Source organism: Hyperoodon ampullatus, assembly GCF_949752795.1.
Source record: "Hyperoodon ampullatus genome assembly, chromosome: 1".
NCBI lineage: Eukaryota > Metazoa > Chordata > Mammalia > Artiodactyla > Ziphiidae > Hyperoodon > Hyperoodon ampullatus.
The window spans coordinates 188,201,221-188,215,441 of NC_136914.1; the positions used below are offsets into that span (position 1 = coordinate 188,201,221).

At 36.4% G+C, this 14,221-nt stretch overlaps 1 protein-coding gene across 7 annotated transcripts in view; it reads left to right on the plus strand.

The window, feature by feature from the left end:
* The window catches only part of PCDH15 (protocadherin related 15), a gene marked incomplete at both ends in the record, with an annotated part of 736,996 nt that overhangs the window by 648,354 nt on the left and 74,421 nt on the right, over positions 1-14,221 (plus strand). For all 7 annotated transcript variants that reach the window (XM_079712493.1, XM_079712490.1, XM_079712491.1 and 4 more), the window contains one exon: positions 2,689-2,816. In XM_079712493.1, coding sequence (XP_079568619.1) covers positions 2,689-2,816 — 128 coding nt within the window. The remainder of the gene's footprint in view (positions 1-2,688; positions 2,817-14,221) is intronic.

Consider the following 14,221-nt stretch of genomic DNA (forward strand, 5'->3'; position numbering starts at 1 on the left):
TTCCCGGACTCCCTCCCGGCCAGCTGTGGCGCACTAACCCCCTGCAGGCTGTGTTCATGCCGCCAACCCCAGTTTTCTCCCTGCGCTCTGACCAAGCCCGAGCCTCAGCTCCCAGCCCCGCCCGCTCCCCGCCCCCCGCCCGGCAGGTGAGCAGACAAGCCTCTCTGGCTGGTGAGTGCTGGTCGGCACCGATCCTCTGTGCGGTCATCTCTCCGCTTTGCCCTCCGCACTCCTGTTGCTGTGCTCTCCCCCGTGGCTCCGAAGCTTTCCCCCTCCGCCACCCACAGTCTCCGCCCACGAAGGGGCTTCCTAGCGTGTGGAAACCTTTCCTCCTTCACGGCTCCCTCCCACTGGTGCAGGTCCCGGTCCCTATCCCTTTGTCTCTGTTTATTCTTTTTTCTTTTGCCCTACCCAGGTACGTGGGGACTTTCTTGCCTTTTGGAAGGTCTGAGGTCTTCTGCCAGCGTTCAGTAGGTGCTCTGTAGGAGTTGTTCCACGTGTAGATGTATTTCTGGTGCATCTGTGGGGAGGAAGGTGATCTCCGCATCTTACTCTTCCGCCATCTTCCCCTCGTCCCTCATGGACATTGTATGTTAATGTATCAGAAAATCTAAGTGAATGCTATTCTAGTGATCAAACTATAGGGGTACTTTAATTATTTTTGGACCGGCCAACATTTATTTTATGTTCCTTAATTAGATACATCACAATTTCCACCCTCCTCTTTATTCAAGCATAATTAACAAACTATATATTTAAGTTGTACAATGTGGTGTTTTGATATACATATATACTGTGAAATGATTACCACAAGTTAGTTTTCACATCCATCAACTCACATTTGTGTCCTGTTCTGTGTGTGTGTATATGTGTGTTTGGTGAGAACATTTTAAATCTATTCTCTTAGCAGATTTAAGTACATAGTACAGTATTATTAACTATCATCACCATGCTGTGCTTTAGATCCTCAGTTTTAGTTTGACTTACTTTTTTAAAAAGATTATCAAATTAGCTCCTTTGATTCCAGAAATTAAAAATTGCTACTAAGTTGAAAATGGGTTTCATTTTGGATGAACTCTGTTCGTGGCTGACCAGGGTGCAATTTGAAGCCCTGGTACTGTAGGATAGAGAAGCATAATCTATCATTAACCTTACTTCCCTGCTGGTACTCTTCTTTGTTGACCTAGTAAGTTTTTCTTTTTGATTCTAGCTTCTCCAGTTCAGGAATGGTGGGAAAGAGATAAATAGGGGAGAAACTAAATGAATAGAAGTAGGACAGGTGTAAAACCTTGTTGTTAACTCTCTTGTCTCACTGACCTTTCCCAAGTTAGGCAAAAAGGAGCCTTTTTCTAAATTCTTACTAGGACAATGAGGATTATTCATTCATTTAATTGACACATATATTATACACCCATGATCCACCCACTGTGCTAGTAGGTTGGTGTTAATTAGTTATAGCTGAGGATACGATAAAGTAATAACCTCTGGGTCTGCTTGGTAGTTTGTAGATCAATTGCCGTATATTTGATCCTACTTGAAATGCATGAGAAAAGTTTACTTAGATAATACATCAAAATATTTATGTAATTTGAATCTACTTTTTGCAAAACGTTTACCACTTATTCCTGATTTTATCCGGTTAGTAAGTTATTTTCATTTATCAGATTCTTTGTAAAGGGTCATTCTTGTACTAGTAAAAAGTGCTACATTTTTCATTAAAAGTGTGATGATTGAGGGAGTGAGATTTTAAAATGTGATGATGAAATGTATTCTTTATGGTATATTTAATGTGGTTTAAATTATAAAACCCAGTATTTATAAGTCATACAATAACCATCTCTCCAGCTACATCTTTTCCAGTGAATGCTAGATAGCCTCTAATGCACGATAAAATTTGTTTCCCCTTTGTGGAAATAAGCACCTCACCCAAACATTGTTTACTTCTAATCTTATGTGTATATATATATATATATATATATATATATATATACACACACACACATAGATATGCATATATATATAATACTACATGTTAAGCTAAGAGAATATCATTGCTAGTTCTATACTTAAGAATAAAAATATTTTTAAATTTATGGCAGACTTATTTCATAAGGTGTTTTATATATTTATGTCACTTTGGTGTAATTTGTAATGTGTGTGAAGTATTTGTAAATATGAAAGTTTGAATTGTTTTATTAAATTAGCAGAACACAATACTTTAGTGTCTATTAAATCAAGTAAGATGAATTAACAAGACGTTATAATTAAAAGAAATAGCAAGGCTTCCCTGGTGGCACAGTTGTTGAGAGTCCACCTGCCAATGCAGGGGACACGGGTTCGTGCCCCGGTCTGAGAAGATCCCACATGCCGTGGAGTGGCTGGGCCCGTGAGCCATGGCCACTGAGCCTGCGTGTCCGGAGGCTGTGCTCTGCAACGGGAGAGGCCACAACAGTGAGAGGCCCACATATGGCAAAAAAAAGAAATAGCAGCAACTTAACATTATGTTGCCAGAAACATCATTATCAATGTCCTCTTTGGGTATGGGGTATTAAGCATGCCAATTAAGAATGACTTTCTGATTTAAGTTTCTTCCACTGTTCAAAAGAAAGTACAATAATTATTTACTCCAGTCTATCTTTTTCTAATTAATGACCATCAATAAAAAATATATTATTTCTTTTCCTCCAGGCAATACAGCTAAAGTGTATATTGAGATTCAGGATGAAAATGATCATCCCCCAGTGTTTCAGAAAAAATTCTACATTGGAGGTGTATCTGAAGATGCAAGAATGTTTGCTTCTGTGCTCAGAGTTAAGGTATGAGAACTTTTATTAAGATACATAACTAAAAAGTCAAAACAAAGAGATCATATTTTGTAGATAAACTATAACCATGTAATTTATATTAACTGAGTATATTTTCATAGTTTAAACAAAAGTCTGAAACAGATAAATGAGTTTAATTAGTCAAACTAAATACAGATTAATTATGAGGTGAATACTAAGCAACTTTTTGTGCTTTATTTTTACTATAAAAATAGGAACAAATTATTTATGATGTTTTACATTGAATAAGATATCAAAATGTCTGTTTTCCTAGTATATTTGTATGCCTTTAATATTCAGGTTTAATTTACAATAACTCCAAAGATTCTCAAAATGGAGTTTCTTGTAGCAAATATAAAATTACTATTTTCTGATTGAAGAAATAATGTAATAAATTTTGTAATTCTTTTTTCTGCAATAATTTTTTTAAATTCAAGATGCTAGTTAAATCAATGTAAAAAATAACACTACTAACACTACTAACATTAGTACTTTAATAAAGATTTTTTAAAACCTTCATATGTCAGAAATGTTAGAATTTAAAAACACAATATCATAGACTAAAGTTGATAATTTTCAATTTTTCTTTAGTTAATTATCAAATATTTTTTCAATAGTACATAAAGTTGAGATAGTTTTATAACTAAAAAAAAATTTGTAAATATTGCATTACAATGAGGAAATTTTATAGGCTATAGGATTTTAGATTATTAATTACAGAGTTATATTTCTGAAGCTATTTTAATAATCAGTTTTTAAAATAGCTATTAGCATACAAACATAAAACCTAAATATTTCTAGGCAAATCCAGCTATTGATTGCCTCTAGTTTTGGACATGAGTAGTTGCCTTTCTTTCCCTATTACCAGGAGCACCATGATTGAGCTTTTCTTACATATGATTTTATCACCTTAACATCCTTAAGTAAGAAAGAGAAAAATCAACCAAGCAAATAAAGCATGTGTGTTGTACTTGCAAAATAGCTCTTCCACAGTGCCAAATTCTGATTCTTGATTTGAATCACCAGTTGCAACTAAAATTGGTGTACAAATTTAAGCCAATTACATTATATCCAACTTGCATTATGATTTACAGGTAACAGTCCTTTGTAGTTGATTTTTATCTTATTTTACATTTTAGTCCTATTAACGATTGATTCCGTTTATTCATTTAGTCAGTAAATAATTTTTGGGTGTTTATAGTGTGAGTTGTTCTAGAAGTTGGACATAGAGCAACTAAAAAATAATCAAACAAAAAACCCCCAAACTTCCCGTCCTAGTAATGCAAACGAATTAATAGAAGAAACAAATTGTAGATCAAGAAAACAGGAGCTATTAACATAAAGTCATGTGGTCAAGAGAGAGACTTGTCTATTTCTAGGTAAGGAGCATTCTGGGCATTCCAATATAAAATCTCTAAAGTTGGAGGGAATTTGGGGAGGTCGGTGTGACTGAAAAAGACTGGCTGGGGATGAGACTGGAAATGCAGCCCAGGACTAGAATATGGGATTTATTTTAGATGTGCTTAGAAAGAAAGTCTTTGAATGGTTTTGTCTAGAAGTGTGACATAATCCAATATAAAAGGATTATTCTGGATGTTGTGCAGGGTGGGATGTGGGAGTAGGTACACAGTGTTTTTAGACAAGAGTAGAAACAGAGCCCAATGCATCACTAGTCCAGGCAAGATTTGATAGTGACTTGAACCATGGTGTAGAATGGGGAGATGATGAGAAGGAAGTAAAAAGGAAGCCAAAAGGATTTGCTGATGGATTATATGTGGGGCATTAGAGAAAATCAAGGATGACTCTGAGGGTTTTGTTCTGAACAGGTCCCCATTGCTCCCTCAGAAATTATGGTGCAAAAATCAAGAGTTCACTTTTGGATATTTCATGTTTGTGAGGCATTTTCAATATGCAAGCATAATTCTTGGCAAGATGGTTACAGATGCTAATTTAGATTCAGGAAAGAAATTGCAGACCAGGATGAAATCATGATATTAAGAAAATGGATGTAGGTAGAAAAGTCCAGGGACTTCCCTGGCAGTCCAGTGGTTAAGACTTCGCCTTCCAATGCAGGATGTGCAGGTTCAATCCCTGGTTGGGGAGCTAAGATCCCACATGCCTCGCGGCCAAAAAACCAAAACATAAAACAGAAGCAATATTGTAACAAATTCAATAAAGACTTGAAAAATGGTCCACATCAAAAAAAAGAAAATCTTAAAAAAAAAGTCTAAAGACTAAGCCTTAGGAACTCAATACTTAGAGATCAGGAAGAGGATTCATCAAATGATGTTGAGAAATTGCTGCCATGAGGTAGCAAGAATACTAGGAAAATGTATAATAGGGTCCCTGAGACTCGTAAGAACTAGATTGATGAAAGAGGGAGTGATCAACTGTCACGCGCTGTCGTGAACAGAGTGCCCCTGTGTATTTTTACATGACCACTCATGCTAATAGGAGTAATATTGTAGTGGAGAAAAAAATAAGCTAAATGCTAAAATATTCCATTAATAAAGGAGATTATTCAAGAAACCTGTAGATGACAGCAGTAAGAGAATTTAATGGGTGATATTATCTGATGATGGCATTTACTTCAGAAGAATTGCAAGAAGGTGGCAAAGGAGATAGAATAATGTTCTAGAAGCAGTGATTCAGAGACAGGACACGTGCCACCTATCTACCTCTAGGCATTGTGCTATGTCAGATATGGGAGCCACTTTTTGAGTCAGCCTTAGAAAGCAGTATCATACGTAGGGGAGAGGACCAAGGTGGGAAGAGTAAAAAAGTAATGGTAATATTCAAAGGGAAGGTTGAATATTTAGGGGATATTGCTGATGATGGACTATGAATTCCAAGGAATCCTGGTGAAAGGTTGGTGGTGGAAGTAAAGGTGAAGTGGGAAACTGAATCACATTAGGGTGTGTGAAGAGCTACATGGGAAGAAATATCTGGGGGGTGAGAGATGCATTGGAGAGAAGCCATGGACTACTTTTGATGATGTAGACAGGGATGGGATTCATTATTTCTCCAAGACTACCAAGAATTCTATAGGACAGTCCCTTCTTCAATCGATCAGTGGGTTATTCAGGCTAGGGAGAGGGGTCCTTTTTAGGAAACCAATTTCATGACATATAATACTCTATGTAGGAGGGGAGACAGAGACAGAGAGAAGGGATGTGAGAAAAAGCATAGCAATGTATTGATGCAAGTATATTGCTGTTATGATTAATTCAGTTAGGAAAGCACAAATTGTTATGTGGATTCAAGGGAAGGAGACATTTTCATTGGTAAAGAACATAAAAGTTTTCCTGGGGGATGAAGAATTTGAGTGGCACTGAAGAGCCTTTAGACTTTCTCAAAGTGAAATAAATGAGAATAGTCTAAGCAGAGGAAACACAAAGCCAAACCCAGAAAAAACAAAGTGCAGAGTGTGTTTGTGGAACGGTGATAGGAGGCAAGGACCTTAGGAAGTGATGGGGGTAATAAATCTTCAGTGGTGAACATTTTCAAATGCTGCCTTTAGCCTTGAAGCCTGGAAGCTTCTACTTTACAAATTTAATCGGAGTGAAAGTGAGTTAAGCAAGTCTTTTCAATTCATACTTAGGGCAGCAAAAAATGTTATTAGAAATAGCCCTGGATCTGGGCCAGCCAAGCCCTGATCTTGGCAGAAGATGATTTAAAAAACAGGGAAGCAGCCTATGATTGTAAGAGAGGCTTTTTACCACTTACTGTATAATATTGGGGTAGTGTTAGATTTTATCCAGCATACATGCAAGTTAGATTTTTTTAGTCCATCATGAAATCATAAAGATAAATTTTTAAAAGTTGTGTTTTGTGTAGGAATGGGAAGAGGAAACATATTACAGGATTTACTAAGAAATATGAGACTAAAATATCAATGAATAAAACAATACTTACTATTTTCAAATATGGACAGTGGATTAAAGGCATTACTAAAAGTATGTTAGGAGAAAGGCAACACAATGAGAGCATTATTGAAATTAATTATCCAATATAAGTGATAGTAAAAGAAGGAAAATTTTGTATATATATATATATATATATGTTTGTGTATGGGTGTGCTCTGAAATGGTATACCTAATATGCTTAGAGACCTTTTTAAACTTCCTTTTTTTTTTTTAGAAAATATACATTGTATACCTAGTGTGTGTTGAAAATACAGAGGCGAACAAAACAGACTGTCCTTCTGTCTTTATAGAGTTAGCATTCTAATAAACTAGACCAAAAAAGCAAGTAATTATTAAGGCTTTTATTTAAACACACATGTAAAGATTTGGATTCTGGCTCAATGATATGAATGTTCATATCATGTTAAAGTAATTCCTTGATTGTGTCAAAGGACACAGAACAAGATAAATAATTAGGGACTATCTGCTACATTTGCTATGGCTTAATGCTGATAACTCTGTCACAACTGATTCTTCAAAACTGATTTCCATTGATCACACCAATCAGTCATTTTAATTGCAGGGAGAGAGAGAAGAAAATCAACTTGTAATTTTTCTCTTCAGTCTTTAATACAAGAATTAATGTCCCTTAAAAGTATCACCCTGGGGCTTCCCTGGTGGCACAGTGGTTGAGAGTCTGCCTGCCAATGCAGGGGACGCGGGTTCATGCCCCGGTCCGGGAAGATCCCACATGCCGCGGAGAGGCTGGGCCTGTGAGCCATGGCCGCTGAGCCTGCGCATCTGGAGCCTGTGCTCCGCAACGGAAGAGGCCACAACAGTGAGAGGCCCGCGTACCACAAAAAAAAAAAAAAAAGTATCACCCTTAGCATATACCCAAAAGAATTGAAAGCAGGGACTCAAACAGGTATTTGTATATCAGTGTTCATAGCAGCATTATTCACAATAGCTAAAAGGTGGAAACAACCCATATATCCAGTAATGGACGAATGGATAAACAAAGTGATTGCTTTACAATGTTGTATTAGTTTCTGCTGTAAAATGAAGTGAATCAGCAATATGTATACATATATCCCCTTCCTCTTGGACCTCCCTCCCCACCCCCATCCCACCCATCTGTGTCATCACAGAGCACCAAGCTGAGCTCCCTGTGCTTTATAGCAGGTTCCCAGTAGCTTTCTATATTACACATGGTAGTGTATTTATGTCAAACCAAATCTCCCAATTCATCCCAGCCTCCCCTTCCCCCACTGCATCCACATGTCCATTCTCTACATCTGTGTCTCTATTCCTGCCCTGCAGATAGGTTCATCTGTACCATTTTTCAAGATTCCACATATATGCATTAATATATGATATTTGTTTTTCTCTTTCTGACTTACTTCACTCTGTATGATAGACTCTAGGTCCATCCACATCTCTACAAATGACCTAATTTCATTCCTTTTTATAGCCGAATAATACTCCATTATATACATACCACATCTTCTTTATCCATTCATCTGTCAATGGACAGTTAGGTTGTTTCCATGTCCTGGCTATTGTAAATAATGCTGCAATGGACACTGTGGTACATGTGACTTTTTTTTTTTTTTTTTTGCGGTACGCGGGCCTCTCACTGTTGTGGCCTCTCCCATTGCAGAGCACAGGCTCCGGACGCGCAAGCTCAGTGGCCATGGCTCATGGGCCCAGCCACTCCGCAGCATGTGGGATCTTCCCGGACCGGGGCACAAACCCATGTCCCCTGCATCGGCAGGCGGACTCTCAACCACTGCGCCACCAGGGAAGCCCAACACGTGACTTTTTGGATTGTGGTTTTCTCAGGGTATATGCCCAGTAGTGGGATTGCTGGGTCATATGATAGTTCTATTTTTAGCTTTTTAAGGAACCTCCTTACTATTCTCTACGGTGGCTGTATCAATTTACATTCCCATTAACAGTGCAAGAGGCTTCCCTTTTCTCCACACCCTATCCAGCATTTATTGTTTGTAGATTTTTTGATGATGGCCATTCTGACAAATGTGTTGATACCTCATTATAGTTTTGATTTGCATTTCTCTAATAATTAGTGATATTGAGCATCTTATCATGTGCCTCTTGGCCATCTGGATGTCTTCTTTAGAGAAATATGTATTTAGGTCTTCCACCCATTTTTGGAGTGGGTTGTTCGGTTTTTTGATGTTGAGCTGCATGAGCTGCTTGTATATTTTGGAGATTGATCCTTTGTCCATTGCTTTGTTTGCAAATATTTTCTCCCATTCTAAGGGTTGTATTTTTGTCTTATTTATGGTTTTCTTTGCTGTGCAAAAGCTTTTAAGTTTAATTAGTCCCCATTTGCTTGTTTTTGTTTTTATTTTCATTACTATAAGAGGTGGGTCAAAAAAGATTTTGCTGTGATTATGTCAAAGAGTGTTCTTCCTGTGTCTTCCTCTAAGAGTTTTATAGTGTCTGGTCTTACATTTAGGTCTTTAATCCATTTTGCATTTATTTTTGTTTATGGTATTAGGGAGTGTTCTAATTTCATTCTTTTACATATAGCTTTCCAGTTTTCCCAGCACCACTTATTGAAGAGGCTGTCTCTTCTCCATTGTATATTCTTGCCTCCTTTGTCATAGATTAGGTCACTATAGGTGTGTGGGTTTATCTCTGGGCTTTCTATCCTGTACCATTGATCTATATTTCTGTTTTTGTGCCAGTACCATACTGTCTTGCTTACTTAGCTTTGTAGTATAGTCTGAAGTCCAGGATCCTGATTCCTCCAGCTCCGTTTTTCTTTTCTCAAGACTGCTTTGGCTATTTGAGGTCTTTTGTGTTTCCATACAAATTGTAAAATATTTTGTTTGAATTCTGTGAAAAATGCCATTGGTAATTTGATAAGGATTGCATTGAATCTGTAGATTGCTTTGGGTAGTATAGTCATTTTCACAATATTGATTCTTCCAATCCAATATTATGATATATCTCTCCACCTCTGTGTCACCTTTAATTTCCTTCATCAGTGTTTTATAGTTTTCTGAGTACAAGTCTTTTGCCTCCTCAGGTAGGTTTATTCCTAGGTATTTTATTATTTTTGTTGCAATGGTAAATGGTATTGTTTCCTTAATTTCTATTTCTGATCTTTTGTTGTTAGTATATTAGAATGCAAGAGATTTCTGTGTATTAATTTTGTATCCTGCAACTTTACTAAATTCATTGATGAGCTCTAGTTTTCTTGTGGCATCTTTAGGATTATCTATGTATAGTATCATGTCATCTGCAAACAGTGACAGTTTTACTTCTTCTTTGCCAATTTGTATTCCTTTTATTTCTTTTTATTCTCTGATTGCCGTGGCTCGAATTTCCAATACTATGTTGAATAATAGTGGTGAGAGTGGACATCCTTCTCTTGTTCCTGATCTTTGAGGAAATGCTTTCAATTTTTCACCATTGATAATGATGTTTGCTGTAGGTTTGTCATATATGGCCTTTATTATGTTGAGGTAGGTTTCCTCTAATCCTAGTTTCTGGAGAGTTTTTATCATAAATGGGTGTTGAATTTTGTCAAAAGCTTTTTCTCCATTTATTGAGATGATCATATAGTTTTTAGTCTTTAATTTGTTAATATGTTGTATCACATTGATTGATTTGTGTATATTGAAGAATCCTTGCATCCCTGGGATAAATCCCACTTGATCATGATGTATGATCCTTTTAATGTGTTGTTGGATTCTGTTTGCTAGTATTTTGTTGAGGATTTTTGCCTCTGTGTTCATCAGTGATATTGGTCTGTAATTTTCTTTTTTTCTTGAACATTGATAACTGAAATATGCTAATGAAAAATGACTGATAAATTTCATTACATCAGAATAACGGACTACAATGACAAAGACAGCATAAAACATTAAAATATAAGCAATTAGCTAAAAGCAAATATTTACAATATATATTAAAAAAAAAACTCAAAGAAACAGTTTCCAGAATATAGAAAGAACTTTAAAACAGCAACTATTTATCCAATAAAAACAAGGTTGAAAAGTCATGAATATTTGTCATATTATTCAAAAATTTCTGTGTGAGGTAAGAAAGATTAAGCTAGACCTTTGAATATTTTCCCTCTTGGGCTGTTGGAAAATACCAGTCAGTGAATATTATTTGTTAATAACAATAGCTGCCATTATTTGTCTTTATTACTTTTCTGAGAACTGTGAAAACCTCTTTATTTTAACCTACCAAAAGTGTTTAAATAAAGAAGCAAATGAATAAAACAAACAAATAAACACACTTACCTATAAAGTAGATGCAATTATTCCTTGTTTTATTGTTGGAAAAATTGAAGATTAGTAACGTTATATAGCTTTCCAAGTATTACTCAGCCAATAACCAATGAAGTCAGAATTAAAAGTTTAAGTTTACCTTAGTTCAAGGCCTTTTCTTGTAATCTCTGTATCACATTGCTTTCTCTGGGAAGTGAGGAGTAGTATCTTGGCAGGGGTAGAATATTGGCAGAAAATAACATATTAAGTTCCTCCGAAAAAATTGGAGATAATTAACATGGCAACTAACTGCTTCTCAAGTTGAGATGACCTCTGTGAATTATGACCCCCTCTATTAAGGTAACAAGTCAGATCTGGTTTTAGAAACACTTTTCAATTTATTAACTAATTTGTCTAGTTTATTGCATGTCTTTTTAACTGCAACCGATAGCCTAATTTAATACAAATATAGGGACAAGTTAAATGTGATCAAGATTAATTTAAATCTTTCTGAAGTATGAAGATATTTTCCAGAAGTTAATGCAATAAGGATTAATCCCTCCTTATAAGTTACAGATATGAAAAATTCAGTGTCAGAAAAATTGAATTAAAATGTAGACTTGATTTCTACTGAAAGTCCAAAAGACCGTGAACATTGCATCTTTGAGTTAATAAAGAAGCCAGATTCAAGAAATTTATGGACTGAAAGAAAGTAATATTTCAAAAAAGCATCAAGAAAGGGAGCATTCTGACCAATCTCTAATTCTTTATTACATTGCCTAAATAAGCTTGGAATGACAGCAAGATATTTTAGCAGAAAGATGCTGGTGAGAGTGAAGAGCCACAGCCATGGTTAAAGGATGCAATTTTCCTTAGTGGCAAAAGTATAGAAATATGCAAGATTAACAATGCAGAGAGCAACATAATTTGTTTCTAGACAGAGATAAGGGCCTCTGAGGGATCCTGGTCCCTGGCCCTCTGCCTGCTCCTATGGGTCTGACAGAAAACAATTCCAGCACACCCATGAGGGTTTAGTGTGTGTTTCCCCAGTGTAGCATCTTTTACTGGGCCAGACTCATGCCTGGCTTATGTCAAAACTGCTACTAATAGCAAACCCTTCCCCGTGTTTACACTTTGCTAAGTATTCTAGAAATTTGTCAGGAATGAAGTCACGTGTTCCCCTCAGAAAGCCCATGAGTTAGCTACTATTATCATTCTCAATTTATAGATGAGAACACTGAGTCACAGAAACAATATGTAACCTGCCCAATGTGTACAGCTAGTCCATAGTGAAGCCAGGATTCATAGCCAGGCACTCTAGCCCGGAGACAATGCTCTGTTCTCCCAGGTAGAACAGCGCTGGGCTGGAGTCAAATCACTTGGATTCAGTCCCAGATCTGCTCTTAACTCTCTATGGAACATTATGCTTCATCACTCTGGGCCATAGTTGTCTTCTCTTATGCAAATACTGCTTTAGAACTAGGTGCCCTTAAACGTCTATAACCGTTTCTGATGGTTTGCATGTTATTTACCTTAGGAAAACTACAGTGTGGGGGAAAAAAAGCCAAGTACCCTAAGAGAATTGTTATATTTGAGAACTACATTTTAAATGTCAAATTCTGAAATCCAAAGTACCACTTAGTTTTCACAGTTTTTATGGTTTATGTCACATGAAGCTGGTGGATTATTTTATGACAATTTCTCCCTAGTTGCTCCGTATAACAAAGATGTAAACAAGTACCAGTCTGAAATTCCCATGAAATAGTAATTTTGATTCCCCTTTGCCAACTCTGGGAAACCCAGTTTTATACAAACACTGCTTATTGTTTCAAGAGTGATGTTTCTTAGGAGATCTTACCATTTGTTTCCTTCATGATTACCATGCCATCTAACCTTCTATGGTTTGTACCTTGAACAAAGTGAATGCACATAGGTGCATGAGCCTGAGGGCTCATTGTCTTCTTGGCTATAACCCTATAACTGAATTACTATCTATCTATCTATCTATCTATCTATCTATCTATCTAATTTAGATATTATATTGTTATCATGTATCTATGTGCTTATTTTCTCTACTAGAATTCAAATTTCATCTAAGCAAGTATCATGCTTTCTCACTAACTTAATGACATTATAGATATATTGTGCTTAACATCTTAAAGTGGTGTTAGAAATTTTATTTATTTTTACATGTAGTTATGCCTTTTAATATGTTTAATCAAGACTTTCCGGGCTTCCCTGGTGGTGCCGTGGTTGAGAGTCTGCCTGCCGATGCAGGGGACATGGGTTCGTGCCCCGATCCAGGAAGATCCCACATGCTGCGGAGCGGCTGGGCCCATGAGCCATGGCCGCTGAGCCTGCACGTCCGGAGCCTGTGCTCCACAACGGGAGAGGCCACAACAGTGAGAGGCCCGCATACTGAAAAAAATAAATAAATAAATAAAGACTTTCCATGTAATATTTGAATGAATTATTGACTTTCAGATAAGTAAAATACACTTTAAATAAACTCTCTTGGGCCTGGTTACAGCACTGAGAGTGACAGGACCTATCATTTCTCTGGTAATTTCCCTTCTTTTCAAAGTTAGGAGCTTAGATTTGGTGATATCTTTATGAATCTATCATGGTTTTCCATTGATTTAACCACTCTGGAGAAACCAAATGTCAAGAAAGTTATTTTTTCCTAACAACTGGTGTATTTTTGTTATATATTATTGTATCTTATTTATTTTTGGAAGAGACCTCATGTCTATTTTTGAATTCTATGGAGTATATGCAAACAGATGGTTACTAACCACTCTGTGTCTAAGAGTCTATACATTCTAAGCCTGTATTTTCCCCTGTGCAAATTGAGAGATATGAACATAGCACCATCACCAGTTTCTGATGCATAACATTTGCCTCTTTTGGTCAGAACAAGCAGAAAATTATAGTTTTTTAGCTACTATTATACATGGACAAGACCACATCTATCTTTGTAGCCACAAATGGAGTTTCCAGATAAAATAATTCCACATATATGTTTTACTCTCTTTCTCTTCCCCTTCTCTGCAAAAATTTGTCTTTTTATTGTCCAGAAGAGAGATCTAAAATCATCTCATTTACATAGTAGTAACTCAATTTACAATCGTTGTTTTGAATATAACTTAAGAATTGCCTTAATTTTTATTGCTTAAAATAGGAATGGGACTTTTTTTTACAGGCTATAAATGTCTGAAGAATGACAAATTTGGGGTCCTTA